The sequence below is a fragment of the Atractosteus spatula genome, chromosome 11 (genome assembly GCF_055471065.1).
Source record: "Atractosteus spatula isolate fAtrSpa1 chromosome 11, fAtrSpa1.hap1, whole genome shotgun sequence".
NCBI classification, from domain to species: domain Eukaryota; kingdom Metazoa; phylum Chordata; class Actinopteri; order Semionotiformes; family Lepisosteidae; genus Atractosteus; species Atractosteus spatula.
Window position 1 is genome coordinate 42,190,838 of NC_142716.1, and position 27,525 is coordinate 42,218,362.

At 39.2% G+C, this 27,525-nt stretch overlaps 1 protein-coding gene across 4 annotated transcripts in view; it reads left to right on the forward strand.

Moving 5' to 3' along the window:
• Positions 1–27,525, forward strand: part of LOC148824075 (RNA binding protein fox-1 homolog 3) — a 430,118-nt gene that overhangs the window by 365,652 nt on the left and 36,941 nt on the right. For all 4 annotated transcript variants that reach the window (XM_088927040.1, XM_088927038.1, XM_088927041.1 and 1 more), the window contains 2 exons: positions 7,459–7,710; positions 17,818–17,964. In XM_088927040.1, coding sequence (XP_088783166.1) covers positions 7,459–7,710; positions 17,818–17,964 — 399 coding nt within the window. The remainder of the gene's footprint in view (positions 1–7,458; positions 7,711–17,817; positions 17,965–27,525) is intronic.

Genomic DNA, 27,525 nt, shown 5'->3' on the forward strand with positions numbered 1-27,525 from the left:
TGCCTCCCATTCATATAACACACATGTATATAAAACTGATGGATAGATATATAATTAGGAAGGACTATTGAATATAACAAGACAGGGTGGTGGAATTGTAGATTTTATAAGGACAACAACTTGTTCAAATTCATTTTGTTCAAAAATAAGATATGACAAGACCGTCTGGTTAGACTCTATCGGGAAATGCCTTATATACAGTACTGTCAGCTTTGGCTTTTGTGATACTATAAAACTCTCCTAGCAGGTTGATGACTCTGGGCAAGGAAATACAAATACAAAAATTGCATGCCGTTTTCTTTTTTCTGTACTTGAACGGTTATCTAAAGTGGCTTTATTAAACTGAGTCACCTGATTGTATACAAATCCTTGTTTCCACCAATCTGGTTTCAGGAGAAGGGCAATCTCTCTCTCTGATGCTGTGATGAAAAGGGGGAAGAAAAACAGGCAGACAGAGGGAAGCTCTTGGTGCAAAATTAAGCTGGCATCTGATATGGAGGCTGAATTGGAAAGCAGCAGCACTCCCAAGACTGACACCTCAGGGAGGCTAGGTTACCTATGCCTAGGCACTGGGGGAATGTGTGATTGCAAAACAAAATTCTGCTTGGAAGTGATTTCTTAAGTAAGGTTTCAATCCAATTTACAATAGCAGAGTGCTTCTAAATAATAGGGCTGGAAGGGTGGCTCAGGTCCTTGTGCAATAGAAGTGCGTTTTAAAAAGCCCGCAGCTCCAGAGAGAGATCAATACTGGCTGGACCGACTATAGTACACAAGAGTGCAGCCTAGCACGGTCAAAGCAAACTGGCAATATTACAGGACTGTGAGCTAAACTGTATAGAGGCATTTAATTACCTCCCAGGGACCCACTTTAAAGTTGCAAACAGTCCCGAATGTAAATTCCGCCCTTGTTAAACTCAAAGTTGTCTGTTTTATCCCTGTAGGCGTCATTTGTCCCTTTTATTAAAATCATTCAAATGAAAATGTAAGCTAATGGTGTGTTTACAGAAGTTAAAGACAGGCTAATGCAAGGCCAGCTATTGTAAAGACATTAGCATGGGGTCTTAAGTGAACAGTCTTAAACATGTAGCTACAGTACAGTATGTGTAAGTATTACTTGCAATTTAAATACATTTTTGGAGATTGGAATGATGCACTTTCCATCTGTTTTTAAACAAATGTCCAAAATATATAATCACAAAACCTTTATTCCAAAGATGTTATAATAATGGCAAGTTTAAATATTTTACAAAGGCCATTAAAATAATTTTGAAGATCCAGGTCCATTCACCATTCACTTGCTCTTCAGTGTCCACTTAATACAGAGCCAAGGTGAGTCAAAGTCTAAGGCACAAGGCAGGACACACCCTGGTAGGGACACCCCAATCTTGAGAACATAAATGCAGGAACAGTTTAGAGACACTACACTAGATAGCATGTTTTTGGATTATGGGAGGATACCAGAGAAGCCACAAGAAGGCCAATCTGGAATCAAACCCAGAACCCAAGAGCTATGAACCAGCAATGCTAACCAAGATGCCACTGAGCAAACCTAACAGTGAAATTAATTTAATTGGTGGCATAATACCCTACAGGAGCACTTGGATCTCACCATGGAAAGTAATTGGTTCAACCAAGTTTCATGAATGTATACTGTAGGTCCTAGATATCTGCTGCTGTCAAGTAGACAAATAACTAATAGGTTTCAAAATGTTGTATGTGTTCACTGTGACAAAGACATCAGTCATATTTGTTGAGACAAAAAGGAGGCCAGATGCATGAGTTAAAGGTAGGAGGAGAAAGCTGGAGATGGAGACAGGCCAAAAGGATAGGCCTGAGAGAAGGTCCCTTCCAAACCCATGAAGTTTTTACAAATCAATCTCTGCATTTGTTGAGTTTAAACAAAGGGTTAAAGAAGCAATCTGAAGCCGCAAGTCTGTTTTTTTTCTCTTCTCTGCATTCTCCCATCTTGTGGGAAATAAACTCATTTACTGTGCGTTGACTCGGATTTGCAGTGCTGGTTCGGGGGAGTGGAGGTGGAGGGGGGCACCCTTGATAGAGGAACAGATAATATGATTTAGCTCATAGGAGAAATCATTTACCAGCGCAATTTGTCGACAAGGATCTGGGGATGTTTTCGTGTAGCGGCTGCAGTCACATTGATCGAGCTTCTTTTACCCTCTCTCTCTTCCCTTTTCCTCCACATTAATAACATCCAGCGTTACGACAAGTGGATGCGGCGATTTTTTATAACCGAGAGAAAGGGTGCCGAGTGCATTAAAACGTAACGCACTGCGCCAGGGAGATATATTAAATATCAATTTCTGATTTAGGTTTATTAAAAAGAAAACTTCAAGGCAAGCAATTTTTTTCTAACTTCATAAAAGAGGCTGAGTGCAATTTTTTATGTCGCCTATTCAAGTTTCCTTTGTTCACAGTGACCTGTCAACAAGTGTGAAGTGATGGGTGGTGCATTATACAGAAGCTGCTTCAAAGCTGTAAAGGACATACAGCCACCAGGATAGTGTGTAACTTAAAACACGTGAGCTCTGGTTATTTTGTGTCCAATTTAACTTTCGTGTTACAAATTTGCTTTTTCCAACTTATGCATTGACATACTGTGGAATACCTCAAATGTATAAGAATCCTTCTGGTCTTTCTTTTCAACTCGGACAGCAATGATAAAGGTCACTGATGTTGACACATCCTGGCCAAACTCATTATGACGCGTTGAGAAGACAATTTTCCTCAGTGCCGCTTTCAGTCGTCAAACTATAGGACCAGTGTTTGTCCTTGTCTGTCGGTTAAAAAGACATTTTGGCAATCGTAGCAGTACTGGTATTTATATCAGGTTTGAGGCACTGGCCTCAAGAATAAGGTTTTGTTTGTAGAGTATCGAAAAGCAATTTGTATTAAAAATGTGTTCCAGTTAAGCCAAGTTTGGCTCAACTGGATTGGCATGACAATAAACCAACACGAATATTCTAACAAATAAATTCTGGCCTAAACTGTACTTTACACTCTGTTTTTTCTATTTGTTTTTTTTAGATCTATACCTTTTGGCATATCAATAAACATTTGGCATGTCAATAAACAACAGTGATCTGTCAACTATGTCAACAGTTTCAGCACACATCTCATTAATAGAAAAACAGTTTCACAATGGGATTTAATTCTGTGAACCTGCTATATTTAGTTCATATGGTTCATGGTTCATGTCATTTTATTTTAGAGAAGTGAACTGTTACAGTAGGTCCCGTCATTGCCTTTATTCTCACAGATTGCTCAAAGCAAGATTTCTTAATTGGTTGTAAACATACAATATATATAATGTAATCACTGTGTTGTGTAAATACGCACAAACACCCAAGCAGGATTTACAATCGAAATGTAAAGTAAAAAATATTGGATCGGATGTAATCTAGAAAACTTCTTTTCATTTGAAGAACAAACATAATTAGATTTTTGTTTATTTGTTTCTTGACAAAATGCAATTCACATTGACAACAAGGAGCTTGTCTTACTTGTTGAAAGATCAGTAGGAAGCAATGAGTTTTATAGTAGTGTAATGCTGAGACACACTCCCTCACCACATTTTCTCAACGCACTTGGTTTGATCTGGTAAGTTCGTTGACCCTGTCAGAGATGTTAAGAGACCTGAGTCAAATCTCCCAAAAGCTCAGCCTGTCTGTAAGTCATCCATGTAAAACTGAAGGAAGAGAAGGAGAGGTGGACGGAAACTAGGAGATGGCCAGATTAGACAATATAGACACGGGATGGAGAGGGATCTGGTGAAAAGAAAGTTTGAAAGAATGAGAGGATGGCTGAAAGCAGGAAGAACACCATGAGGTAGAGAAAGCGAGCAGGAGAGTCTTTTCAGACTCAGTAAAAAACATGGTCAAGAGAAGATTCAATTGGGGAGTTTCAGGTTTCTTAAAGAGTCTGAATGTCAGAAAGAGACTAGATTGTGGTCTTCAGACTTTTACAGGGAATCAATCACGATGATCCCAGTAGCTCTTTCAAATTAGCAGAAAACAAGGATACAGCTGCCAACTTGTTAGAAGCCATTTTCACTGCAATAGTAAGAAACCGCATTATCAATATATGGAATGGTTTACTGGGACATGTTGTAGAGGCAAAGATGCTGGTAACCTTCAAGTCTAGCTCGATGCTATAATGCAATCATTTGCATTTACAGTTTAATGAAGAGCACTGATCTTTAGCTTTTTTTTTCTCATAGTCCCAGCTCAGTTGTTTCATTTGATTAGCACCGTCTCACGGTGCTTTTCAAAGACAGGTTAAAATAAGGATCAGTGTGCAACAGGTTATTAAGTAAGCAAGGAACAGAAGAGAACTGAATTGAGGAAAGAACTAGGAAAGGGTAGAGAGACATTGCATGGAAGCACAGAAGAAACAACTGGGGTCAAACACCAAGCTAGCCCCCAGACTGAGCTGTAGCCCTCCTGGGATCCAGATCTCGCCAAGTCTGTCCAGCTTCCTAGCTGGTACAGCAGAATAGTTTTTCATTTGGATAATGGAGCATTTCCCTAATTCAGAGGACAGTCTCATTTGTTTGCCAACATGTCAATGACTGCGGCTCTCATTGTTTCCACTACATTTACATTAATGCAATTCTCTGCACTCTTATTAAATAGAGGCTCTTTCAACATCATCGATGGCGCACTGTGAAAGCTAATGCTGCTTAGTCAGTGGAAAAGGCTAATAACAATAAAGAAAACTGAAATAACATTTGTATTTATTTTTTTCCCTGTAGTCTTCTTTTATATCTCCGAAACAGATGAATGGAAGAAATAATAATCATTGATTTGGTTTGGATTTTGTATTGTCTTGCTTGGGAATCTTCCCTTATTCAAGAATATATATTATCTTTTTATTAGTGCTGTATTCCCCTTTTAAATCTGTTGTACATTTTTTGATACATTTACATGCTGTCATACTTGTTTCAAAGTGCGGCAGTAAGCAACAAAAGTGGCTTAAATTGCCTGTTGTTCCTGTAACTCAAAATATACTTTTCCCCACTGTTTTAAAAAATTACTGTAACTTCTTTTTAGTTAATATTATATCATTATCTGGAATATAAATTTACTTTCATTTTAATAGAGACATCTAACGTTCTGAAGGCATCAGTGGTCAGTTTTCATTAAAAAAAGTACTTTCCATACATTATACATACTTTTACAATACTGTAGGTCAGAGGACTAAAAATGAAAGAATGCATTCTAGGTCTATATGTCAGTTATTGTTGCAAAAACTAAATTTACAGGGCTCACTGATATCTCAGCTTACGATATTAAGTAGGTGGAGACATACAATACTGAGTTTGAAAGTGTTCCATGAAAAGAAAACATAAAAAATCCAGGACCAGGGTACCACAGATCATTTATTTTCCACTTGGAACACATAGACTGAAATGTAAACAGATCATGGGACACATTCCCTAAATTGTTCTGGGCTTTGACAACGTGTGGGAAAAAAAGGAGACAATGAAACAATTTGCTGGAAAAAGTCAATAAATTAATGGATTTGAAACTTATGAGCTAGCCCTTGGAAACCGAGAATTTAGCCATGGGAAGTATGTGAAAATAAGTATATGTTGTGTTGGCCTTACAGTAGATCAGGAATCTGTACATTGGGATTTTTCATATTGTGTGCAGTCACTATCAGCCTCTTTTAATCCACTTCTAAGAAGATGTTGTATTAAAAGGAAGGTGAGGACTCTACAGTAACTTATTAATACTCACAAAGTCATACAGCTCTATTGTCCTACAGCCCAGGTGTGGCTTACTCTGACTTAGGCTGTTGAAGTGTCTCCTGGCTTCTGAAAAAAAAGACAACTTCCTCTGGCTGGAAGGATTATTGCTTTCTTGTGGTTCTGTGCTTCCGAGAGAAACTGTACATTTTGGTGGCAGGTTCTCAGCTCAGGGGTCAAGCTTGAGTCTCAAAGGGCAAGCCTAGATTAGTATTAGATTAATATCCTCAAATAACACCCCTCAGCCCCCACCCTACCCCCAGACAGGATGTCCCTATACACTTAATACCCCCTAAATGAGAGCATATTACCCGCCATCCCTCCACCTTACTGCCTTACCCCTGCAATCACACAGTGACAGCGAAGATGACCCCTGCCCGATGAAGGAATCCCAGAGAGACACGATGCTGTCAATCACAGTGAAAGGCTACTCTTTCCTGGGAGCGAAAAGCAAGTGCTGAGAGTGACAGGACGGTGTCAGGACAAAGCCTGCACAGGAGCCAGGACTGACCGCAAGAAAGAGAAACTGAGATGACTCTAATTCACACCCTGACACTCAGCCTGGCGAGGAGAGAAAGAGAGAGCGGGGGGGAACCCACAGAAGGGAAATGGCTGCTAGTATTAGAAACCTGTAATTTAAATCAAAGGTTATAATCAAAAATTTATCAGTTAATTGATCTTTCGCCTCGTGCTTGCCAAGAGAGCAATTTAGATTCCCCTCGTTCCAGCCCTGTGCTGCTATCGAACGATGTTCTACAAAATAAAGTGTGTTGGGTAATAATGATCAAGCGATTCTTTAATCTGCCCTGAAACGCGATATGATAGCCCTTTCCCTAAGTTATTTAGCTTGCAGGACAGCATTTATTTCCCCAGCCTTTTGTGATCTGAGATGAAAAACGAGACCCCAAAATGTGCTCTCTACCAATTTTCTACTGCTTTCTTTTTTATGTTTTCATTCACTTCCAATTTTAGCTGATAGTATGCTGCTTAAAAGCTAACTAGGGAATACCCTTTTCTATATATGTTTTTTGTTATTTATTTTCTAGTGCTTTCAGAAGACAGATTTTGCGTCTAATGACCAGATTTAGTTGAAATTAGATTTATAGCGGTTTTCTTTCCTTTTTCTCCCAACTGCACTTCAGACCATGGTGTACGTATTCCCCAATGTTGCTTCGAGTCTAAACAGCTGTGTCATAAAGACTCCTTTCAGAAACTTCAGCCACGCAGATATCCTATGTAGATTTGAATGTTGCCTCTTTATTTATTCATCCAGTTCTAGTGAATCTGCTTTTAAATACTCCCTCCAGATAAGCATCTTATTGTTCCTTTCTTAATCAATTCTTTTCTCGCGTCAGTCATTTTTTATTTATTTTTTGTCCTTCCAAACACCCTTTGTGGAATTTAGATTGTTTTTAAATGAGAGCATTCTTTTAAGAAAGCAATTTGCAGTATGGGCGCAATTCCTCTAGGGTTCTTTCTTCCTTATTAAAAAATGTGTTTTGTCTTCCTTGCAGTGCATTGTGAGCATCATCAGGGTTAAAATGGCACTCCTAATTCAGTTTTGGAATTTTAAGCGACACAGACCTAGGGGTGGAGATGGGGAGGGGGGAAGGGTCACTGGTTTGCCTCTCTTTAAGCAAGAGCTGAACGATCAGCATTACATTTAACAAATGTTTTTCTGTTAAAAACAGGGTAACCAAGAGGCCACAGCCCCCCCAGAAGCGATGGCCCAGCCGTACCCCCCGGCCCAGTACCCCCCGCCGCCTCAGAACGGGATTCCTGCGGAGTATGCAGCACCACACCCCCACCCCACGCAGGACTACACGGGGCAGAGCACAGTGCCCGAGCATGCCATGACCATCTACACCCCCACACAGACACACTCAGAGCAGCCGGGCACCGATTCCAGCACGCCCTCCCTCACCGGCACAACGACAGTACCGGTAAGTCACCCAGTGGTGCAACAACCGTCAGCACAATTATCACACCGCTTCTGAACTAGTAGTATGCATAGCAAACACAGAAATACAAGAATTAGAATGGCACTGCAACATGCATGCCTTATTTATTGCCCTACTGTATGATTAAATTTTACTTGCTCGCCAGGGAACCACTGGCTGCTTCTGTCTACTGAATTTAGGGTGTAAATTTTCTCTTGCTTTCAAAGCTTTTGAAATCTTGATCACAGCAAAATAAAGCCTCTTACATGAGAGGTACTGTATGAGATATTTAGATTAATAAGCTTACAACCAGATGTGCATGACAGGCCATCTTCTTGTGATCCCTGTGCATAATGAAATAATAAGAAGAGACGAAAGCTGAGTAAGACTTCACATACTGTACAATTGCAACAGTACAAATGCTACAAAAACATTGCTGGAAACGATGAATAAAATGGATGGAATTATACCGAACATGAAACAAAGTGATCGTCTGGAAAATTGCAATCTTTTCTGTAGCTCTGACATGTTTTTATTGAACAGACGTGATTTAGGTGAATTCATTATGTCGATTAACATTGGTCATCAACAGTGAGGTCTACTATGAAGGTCACAGGCGAGTAATGTGTAGTGTGGGGCCACTGCTGTAAGCAATATAAGCAGTACATCTGTGATGTAAGGTTTGCTCCAGGTGGCTGATGCAGTCCTATGGGATTATGTCCCATTCCTGTCGTAGAACGTGAATAATCCTGTGCCTGCTCACAGATCTCTGAGCCTTACAAGCCATCCCTTGTTCCAGCTAATCATACAAACATTCACTTTGGCTCAAGTCTAGTTGTTGTCCTACCAGAGTGTTCTCAACATAGATTAAGCCTACTGGAACAGCAGGATGTAAGGTCTCATGACTTCATTCATGTAGCACCATACAATCAAGTTGCCATCAATCACTACAAAAGGAGATCTGTAGCAACGAAGCTCTCCTGCCCAGACCATCTCACCTGTGCCTCTCCATAGATTAGTCAGTCATGCACTTAACAATTCAATCAGTATATCATTCTGCATATTCACTCATTGATATAAATCAGAGTGCTCAGCACAAAACCTTGATTCATCACTTAAGAGGACTTGGCTGAACGTCTAATAAAACCACTTGATGTGTTGTGCCAATATACCGATGACATGAAAACATTATTCTTTTCATAATCCATTGTTCCTTCCTGAGTTCCTTAATCTTCAATAGGATCGATATTGAACAGGTTAAATCACCTCATCATCACCTGTGCCCAGTGAACTCTAATTAATGAGATGAGTTTGAGCTTGAGGGTTGCTCAAGTGCATCACTTTCAGCATCAATGAACCTTTAATGCAAATAAGGCCAAAAAATATTAAATCAGTATACAAAACCTGAATGTTCTGTTTTCCAAAGATCATACATGCATTGTGTTTCTTTTGACTGTCAGTTCATTTATAATCATTTTTCCTCTTCAAGATAGCTTATATATATATAACATTCTTCATTTAGTACTCAAATGTTTAACATTTGGGGTGGCATGGTGGTGCAGTGATTAGCATTGCTTCCTTGCAGCACTGGGGCCCAGGGTTAAATTCCGTCCTTTGGGTGCTGTGTGTATTTTGTATGTTCTCCCTGTATTTGTGTGGGTCTCCTGTGGGTCCTCCATCATCCCCTTACAGTCCAAAAACATACTGGGAGCTTAATTGGCTTCAGAGAAAATTGGCCCTAGGTGTGAGTGTATTTGCCCTGTGATGGACTGGCATCCTGTCCAGCGTGTACCCTTGCATCTGTTGCTTGCTGGGATAGGCCCCAGCTCCTCGATTGGAAGAAGCTGTTAGAAATTGGATGGATGGATTTGAACATTTGATAGGACTACAGTACCATTAAATTACTGTTTTCTAGCTTTTTGAACCATAAATCTTTGTTTATATTTTTTCATCTTCTGGAGTTGTTAAAATAAATCAAAAGGAAGAGAAGAGGGAAGACGGTTGTGAATACATGTCCTGATAGGATTCTTTGCGCTTTGCTATGTTTTGATTTGTCAAAATTTGATTTGTACTAGTGGGCCTCTGTGGTCTCTCATAATGTTTAATTCTGAACAACTAGAACAAGGAACACAACTGCAAGGCTACATAACGCAGTATCTCAGAGATGTGACATACTAAGCGGATTTTTATAATAGTTCATTTTTTCCATCAGCGGACTTCAGTGTTTGGTCTTAGTTCACATTTGACCCTGTCACATCCCAGTTTCTTCTCATATTTTGCAAAGTGACGTGACCCAGTCTGAGGTTCTGGATGGACATAGCTCCAACTCTGCCTCAGAGGCTCCAATGATGATAGGCAAAACATCAGTAAAATGCATTATAAGCACTGGACTAATCCCCAAGGGAATGGGAAGAGAAGAAAGCTTCAGTCGAGAGGCTTTCTCACAGGCAGCCATTCAGCTCCTCTGGTTTAATGACAGCCCTCTCCTGTTTGCTTTGGTGTCAGACGGTGAGAGTCGGCTTTGATTACAAAACCCAATGGGAAAATCGCTTGTGACCAGCTCAGCACTTACTGCTTTTATTATTTATAACTTAAAGGGCTAAGATCGCAAAAATAATGAAACAGAGTGTTTCCCTTAAAGTAATGAGAGCGCGGCTCACCCTTTCTTCGGTAAAAACGAATGCTGCGTTTCCTCACAGAGCATCATCCGACTGGATCGTTCCTTTGTGCCCTTGTTGTGTTTAGATTTGTTATTCTGCATGTATTCCTTACAGTTTATTAAACCCAGAAAAGGCTCGTGCTGAGTCTGAGTCCTAAGTTATCCTCGTGGACATCTCGCTGTGTTGTCCACACAGTGTTCTTAAGCCTTTCTCGAAACGCCAGTTCAGACAACTTCACATGAAAGTAGTAAGCAGATCTTTTTAAAACCCAATGGACAGAAACCCTCTAGATATTCTTTGGTTGAAAAAAAAAATCTGGGTTGGATTTTACCAAATATGTGAAGAATGTAGATTTTCTATCATTTAAGTCTACTTTTTCATTTACAGACTGAAGAAAGCTTTGTATCTCAACTCAAGTGAATATCTGAAGTTTAATGGGAGTAACCCAAAATGTAAAAAGAAATGTAGTATTTTTTTTGCATGATCACAGTAATTCATACAGTTAAATGAAGGGACTTATATCAATTTTAGGATATAACACAGCCTACAGTACCTTATTCAGTGCAGATCATTCTCTTTTCAGCTTCCCTTTTTTGATGTTGTTACTATTATTATTCATGGTGACAGTGGCAGTAGTTTTGATACATTTTTAAATTATCATTGGAATCTCCTAAAACCCCTTCTTTTATTTGATTCTTCTGTTAAATAATTTGATATTGAATTGCTATTGAAATGTAATCCTGAATTAATGTAAGGATGCATGTATTAACATTCTAGCGGCGAATCACAACTAACAATTTTGAGTAACGGAAAGTGTAATAACGTAATAATGCTGCTATCAATAATTGAACGAGACATATGAATAAGAATCGAATGTTATTTTAGAGCACTTTAAAATGGGCCATATAAATGCCATAAAAAATACATAAATACATTTCTGTGTGACGTATTTTGCAAGAAAATAGGAATATTTAAAAAGATGTTTAAAAAAATAACCGAGGGCTCTGCCACTGGAATATTAAGCTATCTGTGACAACAGTTCAGCAAGCAGCCTTTCTCTCCCAAAGTGCTGGCAAGTGACAAAAAGCATTGTCTGTAACTCCTTCTGAAAAAAAAAAGGAACAAAAAAAATAAATAAAGTGGCTCAGTCTAATCCCTTTAAGTGAAGCGCCGGTATCACCCTAATCGGATGTAATCTACCTGCTTGGCAGCTTTCCAATCAGATAGTTTCAATTATGTGGTTGTACTGCCATTCCAAGGGGAAAAGTGCTGAGGAGAGCACTTCGGAAGTGATTTGCAGATAACACTGAATGAGTATGTTAGAGAAATGACTGAACAAGAAGCTGTGTTACTTCACCGAGCTAACAGCCTGCATAGCGGGAGTCTCTCACACCACCTCCGGAGTGACAGGACTCATGGGAGAGAGGAGGGAGGGCCACAGAGGGGTGCAGGAGGTGGTCTTGTATAATAATGTTCTGGCAATTATTTTCCTCAGCAGCCTCACCACTCTGATGCTCTTCCAAGGCTTGCTTGGCAGGGACGCAACGCAGTGCCATGAAGCGAAAAGTAACCTTCTATAGTGACAAGCGGGGCAAAAGTTTGAGTATCAGCACAGAATGAAATGATTTCAAATGCACAGAAAAGATCCTTTTTGTCAATACTGTTGCCAGTGTAAAGCAGCATAATTCCTCATTAGAAAGGGTACAGACTGTCTTCTAAGGAGTCTGCAAATCATAGATGTGCAACGCTAAAGATTACTAACAAGCATACTGAGGGTCGCTAACACTTAAGTATGGACAAAATGAACAGGACCAGTCAGATTCAAGCACGAGGACTCTCTTTTTCCTGTTTGTAGGGGTCCATAGAAAATTGTACACATCTGCATTCCTCCATCCATTTTCAGAAAGCCACTTATCCCAGTGAGGGCCACAGGAAGCTGGGGTCTTCTCCAGATGTCTGTTCCAGGGTCTTTTCACTCTAACATTTTATTGTGCCTTGCCTCCTAGCCTCATTAGGAAAATATCATCTTCAATCACATTTTTAAAAAAACTTCTTTTAATGTTTCCTTTTCTATGTTAAGGCAATCATTCGCCAAACGTCAAGAGTTTCAAAGAGAGAAACCTCCTTAGAAGGATCACTGAGGAACCGTCTAGTAGTACTGTATAGTAATCTCAATGGAAAACATGAAGAATTAGATAGCAGAGATACTCATCTGTGTTATATTGTGTCATAGCTTCAAAATAAGTGATAAAACTACACCGACTCAACAGTGAAATGTATAACATTTATATTTTTTCAATCTGTTGTCAAACCTCAAAACTGATGCTTCTCCAGTTTTGCATTCTTATCATCTTGTGAATGGGTGATTTCAATATGTGCTTTCTTTTAAATAATAATAAGCACTAGATCACAAAAAAAGAACTGGGAAGAGACTGAAGCAGCCTGCAGGTTCTCTGTGACACACCTGATCTCAAGTCTCTCAGTTTTCAGGACTGCAGGAACATGGTATTTCTATCTCCAAAGAAGGAGGCTTTTAATTATTTTCCTACTAGATGAGGAAAAAGAAAACCCTTTGCAACCTCATCTCCTGAAAGACAGATGCCGCACATGCAAGCTGCAATATAATTAACATGCAATTAACACAAATTAAAAGACAAATTGCTAAACTAAAACCCCTGTAGAAGGCTCCTTAGCGGTGTGAAAAAGGGAGGCTGGGGGATGAGTCGGTACTGGGGTAATTAGATTAAACCCACCAGACACATCCTTGAGTGAAGTGCTGCTATTCTGTTCCTCTTTATGTGCTTCAGTATAACACTGCACTCTCATCCTTGGAGACTTCAGGACTGTTCCAGAGGGGTGGACAAGAATTTCAAGAGGTGGTAAAAGAGATTGTTAAGGAATGGGCTTTTCTTTATCCCCTGATGGTATACAACTGAGCAAAGCACAGACTGGCTCGTCTCCCAGTCCTGGTCCTCCTGCAGACTAGATCGGTTATCTTAGAGCCCTGGGAATGGGTGAATGGGTGAGTGAGTAGCGTGTGTGGGGGGTATATTTTTGTATCTTGTGCGCATCTGTCTGTATTCTCACTCTCTGCTTCCGAAGCCACTTTTTACCACACAGGAGAGCTCTTTTCCTTCACAGCGATTTCCCGATAAGTGGGCTGTGAGCTGGCAGGGAGACGGAGAGCGAGAATAAGCCCTGGAATGCAGAGTAAGCATGAGAGCAGAGGGAGTGTACCGTGAAGAGATAGAAACGAAATCTCCGCGCCAACAGCAGATGACAGCCTAGTTTACACTTTAATACTCCAAAAGGGTTCTGAAACATTTGTTGCTCTATAGAGGCCGTTTTTATCTCCTATTTATTTTAAAAGAAAAACTTATATAGCTCCCTAAACATGCACATAAATAAGAAAAACAGGAAGTATCCCTGAAGAAAATCCTATGGAGTACAGATAGAATGGCAGTGTATAGTTGTATTGTTTATTGTTTTTCACACTCATCCCCAGCTTTTGTATTGTGGGATAAGTGAATAGATAGGCACCTTCCTTTTTGAAAGACAAGAAAATGTATATATGCAAAATATTTAATGAAAAACTAATTTCCCAAGTACACAGGTGCCCCTATGTTCTTTTAGTCATTGTTTATTTTTTAGGTTGGCAGTACAACTGGGAGAGGGGGTACGTGTTACCTGTTAAACTTGCTATTATACTTTCCCTTTCTTTCCTGATGGGAACTGCTGTGAGCCCAGACTCTTAACCACAAATGACACGTTTATGATAAATGATATAGAACATGTGCTCCGCTCAGCCCTGGAGGCAGAGAGATTTCATACACGGCACTCCAGGGGAAGCAGTAACGCCGAGTTGTAATTACGCAGCCATTTAACCCATCTATCTGCCGAGACTTCAGCGACCCGCACTCAGGCACCGAACAGCACAGCCGGGAGACAGCCAAGCTACAATAGGCCAATTAGTTTGGGAGGGCTGAGGAGCTGGGGACAGAAGTTGGAATCCAACACTGTTGCTAGTACTTCATCTTCAAAGAGGCTGACTGTCTGCCACGGTTGCTTTTCGTTGGCAATCAATAACGCCATGCGCCGATAAATAATCACCAAACACATTTTCAGAGTGGTTTTTAATTATTTAAGTCTTTATCACTATGTATTTGGAGTGCTGAGGACCGCCGTAATTAGCATAAACAGGCCTGCTTCTGTGTATGCCAGACTGGCTGGACTAGATGGTTGCTGGTCTGTGGGAGCAGTTTGATTCACAGTGACAGTTGAAATGGGTCTTGCCTTGCTTAGACACCCCCCCAGCAATCACTCATCTCACACCAAAACCCACCACATTTATGTTAACACAATGGTTAAAAAAAAGACTTCACTATTATGCAGCTTTCCTTACAGACCACCAAGGATGTTGTGTTTTTTCAAGTTTACTTAGAATTGCTGTGTGACATCTATCCCTTACCACTGAACAGGGAACACTGTTTATTACAGTAACTCAGCACACTACCGAAGGCTAAAGCAAGGAGGTTCTAGTGATATCCATGTGTGCTTTGAGCTTGTGGTGCAAACTGTAATGTAAGTCTTCTAGCCTCAATGCAAACAGTATTCAGAGCTTTGGAGTTCAAGTCAGGACAACTCCAGCACTTCAATGCAGAGAAAGAGCACCTCAGGAGTCACAGTAGCACTGCCCTGTCTGGGTCTATTTAGTTCCAAGTGACTGCAGACACAAGGCCGAATAGATGCGCGTGCACTGTTGCTACAGTATGCAGGGACTGCTGGGTCTGGTTTTACAAAAATGGCAACATTTTCTGTGATAGATGAGAGTCAGCGATACACTGCCTGAAGCTTCCTGATCACCCCTCTCCGCCCACCCCCGCCCATGTTTCGGTCATGAGTTGTCAGTGTAATGCATCTCCCCCAGAACACCCCCCCCGCCTCTTTCCTCCAGCCCCCCCTCAGCTTGGCTCAACCACTTAACCCCTCTCACACTAACACATGTCGCACTCAAGAGGCCCTTTCCCTCATCCTTTCATTACAGCAACTAATCTCCCAGCTGCCAGGAGCTACTTGATATTAGCAACCTGAAATGGGAAGACAGATATGCAGTTCACAAATGCATCAATTTTTTCGGGAGCCTAGGAGTATTGGGCTTTGGCACTGAACCAAAGGTTTTGCTGGGTGTTGGGAAAATTAGCTGGATTTGTGAGTGTCCGGTGCAAGTGTGCCAAAAATCTAACCTGTATTTACAATGTAAGACAATTCAGACCCAAGTATTTTTTTCACAGCTCAGTACAATAAGTTCAAATGTCTTGACAGTTATTCAAAATGCATCTTTGCATATGGAGAACTACTCAGCACGGGCGATATTTGGAGGACTGGAGGTGCATGGTTCTTCCCAAACAAAAAAGCCGCTCCGCAGTGTATTTGCTGTGCTGTGTATATGAGCCAGACACTTTATGCTGTGGAAGTGTTTGTGCTAGCAGCTCTTCAATGTCGTGCGGAAGGAGGAATGCCTTGGGGACCTTTTGATTTACACATCTTATTCAAACAGCCTCTTGTGTACTTAGCTGAGGAGCCTAGTGCAGCTCAGAATCCATCTCTGCGAGGAGTCCGTTCTCAACAGAGACAGACTGCTGGCTGTTGGAATGTGGCTTTTTTGAGTCCTTGTCCTACTATTTCTCCTGTTATTTTAATTTACTAACATTTAAGAGGGGGTGCTGTGGTGGCTCTGTGGCTAAGGAGCTGCGCCTCTGGCTGGAATGTTGCTGGTTCAAATCCAGCGGCCAGCAGAGGAATCCTACTCTATTGGGCCCCTGAGCAAGGCCCTTAACCCCAACTGCTCCCGGGGTGCCATATAAATGGCTGACCCTGTCTGTGTGTCTCATGGAGAGCAAGTTGGGGTATGTGAAAAGACAAATTCCTAATACAAGAAATTAGATAGAGCCAATAAAGTGATCTTATTGTGATTTGTGAATTCTTTCTGGTTCTCGGCTCGTGCTTGTGTTAGGCACTGGGTGACCTAGCTATTCTGGAATTAACATATTTCTTCTTTGTCTGTTAGGCAGATGTGATGAAACAGTTTGGGGACACCAGGTTGCACTGCATTGCCCCAGGAATCCATGACACTGAGCTCTAATGCATCAATTCCATACCACACACTTTAAATTAATCTATCACAAATTATTTTAACGTAGTACTAGTTATTACAATTTGCAGAGTAACCGTCTTCACAACACTGTATGTATTGGAATAAAGCACAGAGGACGTGAATAAAAAGGCTGATGAAAAAATTAGAAAGGAAATAGGGATTTGCATTTGCGTTCAACATTTGTGGTGCCTCTAAAAGATGCATGCAACAATAATGGGAAATAATTGGAAGTAAATGATACAGGAACAAAAGCTGGGTTTTAACCAACCATTAAAAAACAAAACCAAGTGCTTTAGGCCCAATGTGCATGGTTGTGGCTATGGACCAGACAAAAGATATATCCATTCATCATTATAAGCTTATTTAAGGCCCTTACAAAGAAAACATTCTCATTCTTTGTATATCGTTGTATGGGGCTATTTTAAATATTTGCACAAAGACCAATACTTTCTCAGCATATTCTCATTAGACCAGACTCTGTCCCTGATTTCTATACACTTTTTAAATTGAAAAGCCTTCCATCTTTATTTCTAATTCTCCACATTTTCTGTATTTTCTGTTCTTCCAAAACATAAAAGTTTTTTGTATTTTGAAATTTCGCCAGCTGTTCCATCACAAGCATTCCATTCTTTACTTCGTAGTTAAATATTTTTGGATTTGTCTGGGCACTCTGTCAAAGACAGACTGTGTTTGTGCATCCCCAGATAGATCAGACAATACTTTGTTTTTATTGGTAATATGAAGACTCTTCTGTGTCTGAAATAAATCTTCGTTGTCACAGACAAGAGCTCAAAGGCACACCATTCATCCTGTAAAGTGCCACAGTCACAGCCACTCTGTGAACATGATAGACAGATCTGTGCTCAGGCTTTGAATAGAAGGAGTATTTCAGATATCCTTCCTAAGGTTTTTACACCTGGCATGAGCAGCCATTAGCAATCTCCATCTGGATGGGTAAAAGGTTTTTACATCTACATTTTCAAGTTTTTTACCATTATCTATAGTCCTCCATGTTGAACATATTTATTGTATAATTTTTGCAAGATTTATTATGTATTCTTTAATTGGTTCAGCTTGTACAAAAATATAAATTTAAGCAGCATGACTGAAAGCTCAACTAAGAGCCAATTGTGGTTGGTATTTTAAAAACATGTGGTTGTTTTTGTCAGGATCAGTGTTCAATAGCCATAGAGACAGAAAAGGGGGACCCATGTTTCTGCAGTGTAATGTGGTGGATGCCAAAACACAAACACAAGGTAGGAACCCATTAACAGCCTGTGCTTTGTTTCTCTCCAGCAGACAGATGAGGTGGCACAGACAGAGGGCTCACAGCAGCTACAGCTACAGCCTGCAGACACTTCAGAGAAGCAGCAGCCCAAACGGTTACATGTCTCTAACATCCCCTTCCGCTTCCGTGACCCTGATTTACGGCAAATGTTTGGGGTGAGTTCCTGGACAATTGGCTAGTTCACACAAATGTTTTTTTTTAAACTTAGGTCAGATTTCTAACAGCCTCTAAAAGCTTTGTTTTTCCCCAAAAATGAAATAGATTGATACATAATTAGTACTTAGTTAAAACATTATTGCAAACATTGTGGCCCTCAACCTTTGGTATTGCTAAAGATACACTTTTCAAAATGTCACTTTCAATTAAAGTCTTTTATAACACTTCATGCACTGCAGTTACCCATTATATGATCCTTCCACACATACAATACATAAAAAATGTATTGTAACTCATGTGGGAAAAAACGAATGATCTCTCTCTTAATTGTAACTCTTGTAGGTTTGCACGTTATAGGTACATTTAAATTTAACCTATGAATCATAAGTGCAGGAGTTCATTTTAGTACATTCTAAATTAAACAATGAATATTTAATACAAGATGATGAATGTTTTATGATGACACATTCGGGATTTGGAGTGTCACACATCCTTTCAGTAGTACAGTATGTTACTATTGGAGAATCACTCCAATAGTAGACAATTTACAATCGGAAAAATAGCTTCTGTCATATTACATAAAAAGTGTTGAGATTTAAGGCTTCTATGGGAGGAGTATGTTTTCTGAATACTGGATTATCTTACATTTTTTTTGTTTGTTTTGCATTGGAATGGATGGAGATGTCTTAAACAGTAATATATCTCTGTTTATATCCAACATTCACGCTTCACAAATATATTCAATATTTTAACTACATTATAAGCTATCTGTAAATGGGATTGCTCAAGTGGTCATGTACAATTGGTTGGATTTGCTTACATCAGCCATGATATCCTCAGCTTCTAGTCTAAGAAAGACCCATTGCTTGTCAATGCCCTTGCCAGGTATCAGTGAATTTGTGCTATTGTTAACGAGACTCATTACTCCTCCCATGAATGCTAAATCTGCTGTAAGATGCTATGGAGCTCACAGAAAGTTACAGCGAGTGGCTCCAGAATGAATGTTCTGGAGGAGAGAGTATACAGTCCTCATACCCAAGAGCTAGTGCAGGGGACCTAGTGAGGAACAAAGTTGGATTAAAAGGCAGGGTGGCCAGCTGGATCCACACCTTACCCAAAATAGGAAGGAGTGTTAAAATAGTCTGTTTGAAATTATTATTTAAAAAAATTCAAATTATCAAGCAAGGGCTTTCTGTTTGGATGTCCCTTAAATGTTACAAAGAATATACTGAATGTTTTCCATGTCTTCAAGCAGTAAGAATATTCCAAGAAACTTTCCAATGTTTGAGTTTCTGCTTGTGAGAGGCATCTGGTGACAGGGGTCTCTTCCCGTCTTTATTGGAACTGTGCTGTCTGTGTGTGAACCTCTTTGCTACAAACCCAGAAAGCGAAACAGGAAGTGTACCAGTGTCAAACAGTCTCTGTCAAAGATAAGATAAGCAAATGATCCAAACAAATTCCACTGCTGGAGGAGTGTACTGCTAAACCTGAGTCTCCTGTAAATAGAGATTGTAGCATGGTACAATCGATTGTAGCATGGTCGACAGCGGTGTTGCTTTGCTCGAATGTGATAAAACTGATGCTCTGTTGGCGTGGCTTGTTAAGACTTCGAGCCGACATTTACTGGGAGTGCAGCGGACAATAACATTTAATCTTGTAAAGAGTCATAAATTATTTTTTAACTTAAAACATGAAAACAGTTTTTGTTCACAGTCCTTTATTTCACACTCCAAAGGTACCTTATCCTTTATTTTCTAAAGGACTTTCCCAGCCTTGTTTTCTAGAGCGCTATAAGATAGAACGTCCCAGGCATAGAAGCATAATTAATAGTATTTTTCACAGCAATTAAAAGGGAGTTTATCCTAATTAGGTGCTCATGGACTCCTGTGGAAAGATCTTAGGAAGCCAGTAGGGTGGCTGGAATTCTATTGCTTTAAGTCTCCAAGGATTCATTAAGACTGGAGTGCTGAAGAGCAATTAGCCACTGAGATACTGGCTGGAAAGAGAAGAGACACAAGAAATAGAGATGGCCTGAGATAAAGAAAGTGCAGTCTACAGATGTCTGAGGTAACCAAGGATAGATAAGAGGAAGTATGTCAGATCTGAATGTCAGTTTTCACTATGACTTTTTTTCTGGTATGTTGTTTTTTGACTGTTTGAATTATATTCTTTCCCATGGTTTTGTTGAAATCTTCCAAAATGCTAATGAAAAAAAAAACATTTCAGCACAGAGACAAAGAAAATTCTTAAACAGTGAACCCAGTCTTACCAAGTCTAGCGTCTTGACATAGTACAAGAACTGAATACACTTGATTCGTAAATGTGACTTTTAAACTGAGTGTGCTCAAGTACTGTGTAGTTGTGGATAATATATCTCTCTGAAAACAGGATTTGTTGAAAACCCACATAAAAGAGTTCACTGTGAATTAAGGATAAAAAAAAACTATTTCTGTGAAAACTGACAGTGCATTCTATATAATTGTGGAAACCTGGAACCAAAATTAACTCATGTCATTGAAAAAGGACTGAAAGAACCAGGATGTAAGTTACTCTTTTTAATTTCAGCCACCATAAACTTGTTTTCGTTTTTCGGATGGAGTTCTTTTGCTCGATTGATTTTTTTCTGCATTAGTCCTTTGGAATTGGAATTAAAATTAGTTTCTAATTAGCCCTGAGACTTTGACTGTCTCATTTAAGCGCACAACTTTTTAGAAATATCATGCAAATCTAGAAGCTCAGCAAACTTTTCCCTTTCTTGTCAATGAAATAAGGCTTGAATTAATCGGAGTATACAGAGCTAGCGCTTCGCAACAAAGATCCCGTCAGTTTCCTGGTGCCTTACAATGGGCTTGAATTGGATCACTTTTGTGCAGCTTGTGCTTGCTGGAGGTAATTGCCATAATGTGCCACTGACTCAATGTGCTGTTACATCTCTGCATGAACAGCAGAACAATGCAAACAAAAGCAATATTGGAATATTATGGCATTCAGCAAAACAATGGACTCAAGGTTGGGAGCACCCAGGCTATCATATATGAAATATGACTTCACAGGGATTTGTTTTTGCACAGAAACTTTGGTTTTCTAATTGATATCAGAGGTCTATGTGAAACACTGGGTGAATTTGTGAGGAAAAAAAGCTTTGATTTTACTGTAATGCAAGAGGAATTTATACGGCCCTCTCAATTCACAGTTTGGATTTCTATACTTTTAAATGGAAAATGAAATCAAAAGGAAGAAAGTCACCGGCTGCATAAACAGTAATTCAAAGTTACTTCTCTGTTCTTTATACACACATCTGTCAAATGAAATTAGTGTTTTTAAAACAATAGTCTAACAGGTAGGTCGAAAATAGTTGAACAGGCTGATAAAAATTCTGTGCAACACATCATTCCTCACTTGTGGGAATTAAGCAGAGTCGTCTGGTCTTTTTTCAAAAGATTAGGAAGACCCATATTGTTTCAAAACAACACTGCTACAAAGCATTCACTGTTAAACCTCACATTAGCTTGTTTAGAAATTGGAAAGGAAAAAAGAGAAAAATATATCTCAGGGATTTAGAACTATAAGTGTGAAGTTGTAATGCAAGGTAATAAAATAGTTCTTAAAGTATTAGAGTGAGCTCCTGTGAGTACACTCGGCTGCTTTAAGAAGTTATTTAAGTAGAACCGGTTCTTAAGACAATATTCAAATGTCTGTTAAGTGTGTCTTTAAATTCTAAGTGCACCTCAAGAACACCAAGCAGCTGCCTCCTTCCTCTGTGATCATCTTTTGTACAGCACTGACATTAATTTACCACTGCATAAAGAGGTCTTTAGAGATGGCAGCTCTCAAGACTTTATTGTATTGCAGTAATTAAAGGACACCCCTTTGATGTATATTTAGATATAAACTAGACAAGCGTAGGCATCTATGATGAGTACCGTTTCCATGCCTTCTGCTTTTATTTAATGACACTGCACCTCAAAGCCCAGCTGTTTGTGAAGAATGACGTCTTCATAGTGTAAATGAGACACTTCATCACCCCCTGCCCCTCTAATAAAAGAACAGTCCGTCATTACTAAAGGACTCACCTTAACAACATCAGATTAAAACAGTGCAGGGAGCTGGTATAAAATCTTTTTGTTTTTATAGCGGGCTTGCAGCAGCAGAAGGCTTGAGCAGGTTAACTAGAAAGTGGCCATGCCCCCAACATCTGTTTATTTCTGGTATTTACAAATTATATTATTCATTTAAAATTAGGCCTAAATCTCAGGATGCAATGATCTGTACAGTATGTACTTTCTTTAAGAGCATTTACTTAAGCAGCTACTGACTCACATGTCCTTGTCAGCACTGGCCTAAAATCCACTGAACTAAATGTAATGCCTGGAAAACATACCTTTCCAAAATGAAGTATCTACAAGCTAGTAATTACGGTTGCTTAAAAAGCAGCACAGTACTCCACATATAATGATAGTAACTTCCAATTGCACGGAACATTTTACACTTTATACAGTATATAAGAAAACCTCCCTTCTTTTCTGCAGTGTAAAAAGTGTTTCTGTTGAGAGTGTGAATTTGGGTCTTTATATGTTACAATCTAATATAACAATTCAATCTCATTTTTTCTAGACTAAATAGATTTATCTCCTTCACTCTGTGTGTATATGACAGTCCCTTGAGACCAGGAATCATTTTGTTGTTTGTCTTCTTGGAATTCTTGCTAAGACTGCAATATCCTTTTAGAGATATTTGACAACATCTGAACACAGTGTTCAAAATGATTCCTTAATAGTGCATTTGGAAAGCTTGAATTTAACTTCCACTGAACCTAATTCCATACTTTTTGCTGTACACTCACACATTCCAGTTTATAGCTTCCCCACATTGTCTTGAAGAGGATGTGGAACAATTTACATAAAAATATACATAACATTAATGTATTATATTTCTGAATATTATGTATTTCTGAATCTCAGAATAATCCATGCAATATGCACAGAATACATTTCTATTACCCATTATCACTGGAAAGTTTTATTTTGCCACTTGTCTTTGAATATTTCTTTCCCAGTGTTTCTGTATTTGCCACTTCATTTATTTTTGTATCGTCTGCAAGTTTAACTTTGCTAACTATACTAGGGTTTAAATCGTTGATATAGATGATGAAGAGCAACGAGCCAAATGAATCACTGCTTACATCAGCCCAATTAGAGGTTATACCCCTTAAGATGGCGAACTGCTTCCTGTTCATTACCCAGTTCACGATCCATGTGCATACATTGTATTGAATTCCTGTAACTTTTAATTTTAGTGCTATGCTTTTATGAGAGATCTTATCAAAACTTCTGGAAAAGTTTAATCTATCTTATTTTATGCTTTAGTGTTGTCAGCTGTCCTTGTTTGTTTGGAATGTTCTAAATCCATGCTGAATAACTTAAAATTATATTCTTCTCTTAGATACAGTATGTTTTTATTAACTTTTAATCATCTATTTTTAAAATAACAGAGATATTCATTAGTGGCTCTGTGGCTAAGGATCTGTGCCTGTGGCTGGAAGGTTGCTGGTTCGTATCCCATTGCCGGCAGAAGAATCCTAATCCATTGGGCCCCTGAGCGAGGCCCTTAATCCCAACTGCTTCAGGGGTGCTGTGTAAATGACTGACCCTGTGCTCTGACCTCAAGATTCTCTCGCTGTCTGTGTATCTCAGGAAAACAAGTTGGGGTATGCAAAAAGACAAATTCCTAATACAAGAAATTGTATTGGGCCAATAAAGTGATCTGATCTTCTAAGGAATTTGATCTTAACAAGTTGCAGGCTGTTATTCTGTATTTGGCTTATTTATTTTTTTTACCATTTTTTTTACCATGTTTTGAGAAAAAGTACACAGGAAGTTGAAATAAAAACAATGTTTTCTGCAGGTTAGTAGCTTGTCAAACCTTCCTTGGATACAAGTTCTGTGCAATGGGCAATACATCTGTATCCTAGCAGTGGTTTTGAAATTATAGTAACTTTATTGTATGTCTTTAGTGGTTTTGGTTATGACATTGTAGACAGAAATGAAAATGTCTGCGAACAAAGTGGCCAATTTTGCCAACTAATACTAGGTTAGTTGACACCTCAGGACAGTCTCTCTGGGTATATCAAGGCTCATATTAGTGTCTGGCTGAAGAGTCCTGATGAAAAAATCAAATGACAGAAACAGGTAAGAAGTCTAATTTTCCTTTGACAAAAAAAGAAGCTAAAATCAAGCAATAGTTGAAGAGCTTCAGCTGCAAAAACTGTCTCTTGGAGACTTTGTATCTACTAACCAATGCTCACAGTATACCAAGGATTTAATTAGCTTTGTGGATGCAAGCAAACATTTTGGGAAAATTTCAGTTTGTGTTTTAAACGGTGAAGGGCAGAACAGGATACAAATAATCAGAGCAGCGTATTTTCTTGAGGTTTATTGAAAGCTCTGTGCATTTCCCAGCTCATTTGGGCCCTAAATTAATACACTACACATTTTTCTGCTTCAGTTTTTTTCGTTTAGTTTTGCTCTTGGTGGGGATTTCATACTCATATACTGGTCCATATTGTCCCCATTACATTGATTTTGCTTTTAAGATTTTAAAATAAACCTTTTTGTTCATTTTCAAGCATTTCAAGGGGGATAATAAAACACATTTTTTATTAATTCTGAGAGCAGATGCCACCCTTATGATCCCAGACAGAAGCAGATCAGAACTTGTTTATTCATTTATTATTGATAAGCAGAGTGAGACAAGGATATGATAGTTCAGAATCACAGTGAGAACCCTGCTCTAGTCTAGCTTCTCTAGTTTATGTTCACATTTGTAGTTGTACAGGTCATTAAGGAATAGCCTTAGTGCTCTGTAATAAGTTAATAAAACATTGTCCCATCCATGCATAATGTAGGTTGTTTTTCTTTCATCCAAAATGGTCAAAATGGTTTGAGCTTTTAGGTCTGGCTTTTCAGACACAATGAACTGAGCATTTGTGGATTTAGTTAACGGTTTCGCAGCAGTAAAAGCTTGGGCATGTTAAATTTAGTCACATTGATAAAATGGTTTCATCTGTACAAGGGCAGGGTAATGTGAAGAAACAGCTGTCTATTTCAGGCTTGAGAATTTCAGGCTAGTAGAAAACTGCGCCTCGATTCATGCGAACAATTTGGTGGGATCGCAGAAACATATAATACAGCAGGACCTGCAACAGAAATGTCCAGTAGTTACTGTTCTGGAGTTGTGTGGAAAAGACGTAACGTGCCTCTTTTGCATTGGTGACCCCTCAATTTGTGTACTGTGCTCCAAAGCCCTTCTCGGGCAGATAAAAGCAGTCTCTTCCTAACCTTATTAGTGGCCGAGCCGAACGATCAATCCCATTGAGCGCGGTGCGCCTTGAAGGCCCATTTCTTCCCTGTTGTGCTGAAATGAAGCCGACGCGGACTGCTTGACAGGGTAATTAGTTTTAATGAAATAATACGGCCATTGTAGACAGCAATTAAAACCCGCTTTCATTCCAGTCATTAGAGGAACTTAAGGTTTGCTTTCATTCCACTGTTTTCTAATGATCTGAAGGCAAACCCGTTAAATTGAATACTTAAGCTTGTTAACCCCTTGAGACCACCAGACTTGCTTTTGCAAAGAGGGAGAAAAGGCAGACAGACGCACTAATACACATTTGTTTATCAGTTTTGCTTATTCATTTTTTTCTAAGCCAATAATCTATAAAGATAAACTTTATTTAATCAAATTACATCCATCTTGACTTTTCCAGAAAATGAGAGTCTAAAACAGTGCTCTCCTTGTTTTGGACTTTCTTCGTTTTCCCTCCTTATGGATCCACCAGACAGACTTCTTCTCTGTATTGGAATTGCAAGGTTTGACTTTGCCGAGCTTTGTCTTGTTTATTTATTTATGGAAATAAACCACCTTATTCAAGGTCTTGTTTTTGTTCTATAAAGTGCTGAATTATTATAAGCCAAACAAGGCTGAAACAGGACAACCAAAGCTGGAATTCAGAACAGGTGCTAATCACTGTTAATCTGCCTCATGCAGAAGCTTGATGGTGTGATGTGAAGTTTCATTTTCATTTTCATAGCTGTAGAGGTACATGAAGTCAAATATGAACAATATAATCTGTGTTACTTTGCAAAAAGAATTTCTTCAATTGACAAACTACACCTCAGCTTCAACAATCGCAGTGCAATTCTTATTTGCAGTCCAACTGACAATCAAATCTGGGGTTTGATACCTGGGACAGTTCCCAGCAGGAAGATGCTGAGTCAATAGTCTTCAATTCTAGGGAGCAATCAAAAGCTCCTGAATAAATCCTGTTTTTCAATGAATGACATAAAGCTGCAAAGCTAATTGGATAAAAAGAAAACACCATGTATGATATGGTATATCATAATGATGGTTTTTAACGATCCAGCGAATTTCAGAGGAAACTGGGAAGTGCTAATCTGGCAAATAACAAGAGACAGCAATGTGCTATTTTTCATAAAGTAGTACTGGTGCCCATTGATCTCTCATTTTTACAGTAGACAGTGTTTTACTGTACATCCATCCATGCTGAAAATGTAAAATATTTTTTTCTTTAGACTTTAAATTGATTATGATCACTTAACCTAAAAAGACATTGTCATTAAAATTTTGACATCTATCTTTTAAAGCATTCGTAAATACACGCGCCACTAAACTGAAAAAAGATCTTATCTCAATCAATGTACAATCAGTGCTCCTATGTACAGTTTGATGAAGGTCTTTGTTTTGAAAGTGCATTTGCTTTTCAAGCTGGAGAAAAACATTGAAATTATGTCAGTGTGTAGTGGAATGTTATTGGAATACCTGCAAACAGAAAAAGGACGACATGACCTGATATTGTTTTAGCACGTTGTGGGAAAGTTGCATGAGGACTGACAAACATACAACTGCAGACTATGACAGTTTAGAAATGCAACATAGTTTATCTCTTAACTATTCTATGTTAACCAATTAACCTGTTTAAGTATGACATTATGAGAACATGTAGAAAATAAGCTCACTCCTTGTACTCCTAATTACTTCCTGTGCTTGAAAATACCAAAAAGTGTGATGACAAACTTCTGGTGTGAATAGGGTGCTTGTGAGCTTGGACATGTAAAGGCGAGGTGTGCATGTGTATAAGTCTAATAAATTAGCTGAATTAGGCAGATCGCGGATATGACCATCCCAGATCCAGTCAGTTACTGTATTGGTAATTACCCAGGTGGAATTAGCTGGGATCATTTGAAATCATTTCTTCATTGCAATAGCTGCTGGGTGTTGTGAAAGACCAGTCATCTGGTGACTGAGAGCCTTAGATAACTAATACAGACACCCAGCATTCCTCACAACGTGACTCCACATCAATGGTGAACACATCTGCAGTTTGGATGTATGTGTGCAGCAACGTAGGGGGGTAGATGGAACCCCCTGGATATTGACAAAGGTTGGTGCTTTCTAATGAAGCCTGGTTTTCAGTCTCATTTGACATGGTAGAGAAAGCAACAGAAAGGTGTACGGAGGTCTGTGTGAAGTAAAAATATAAT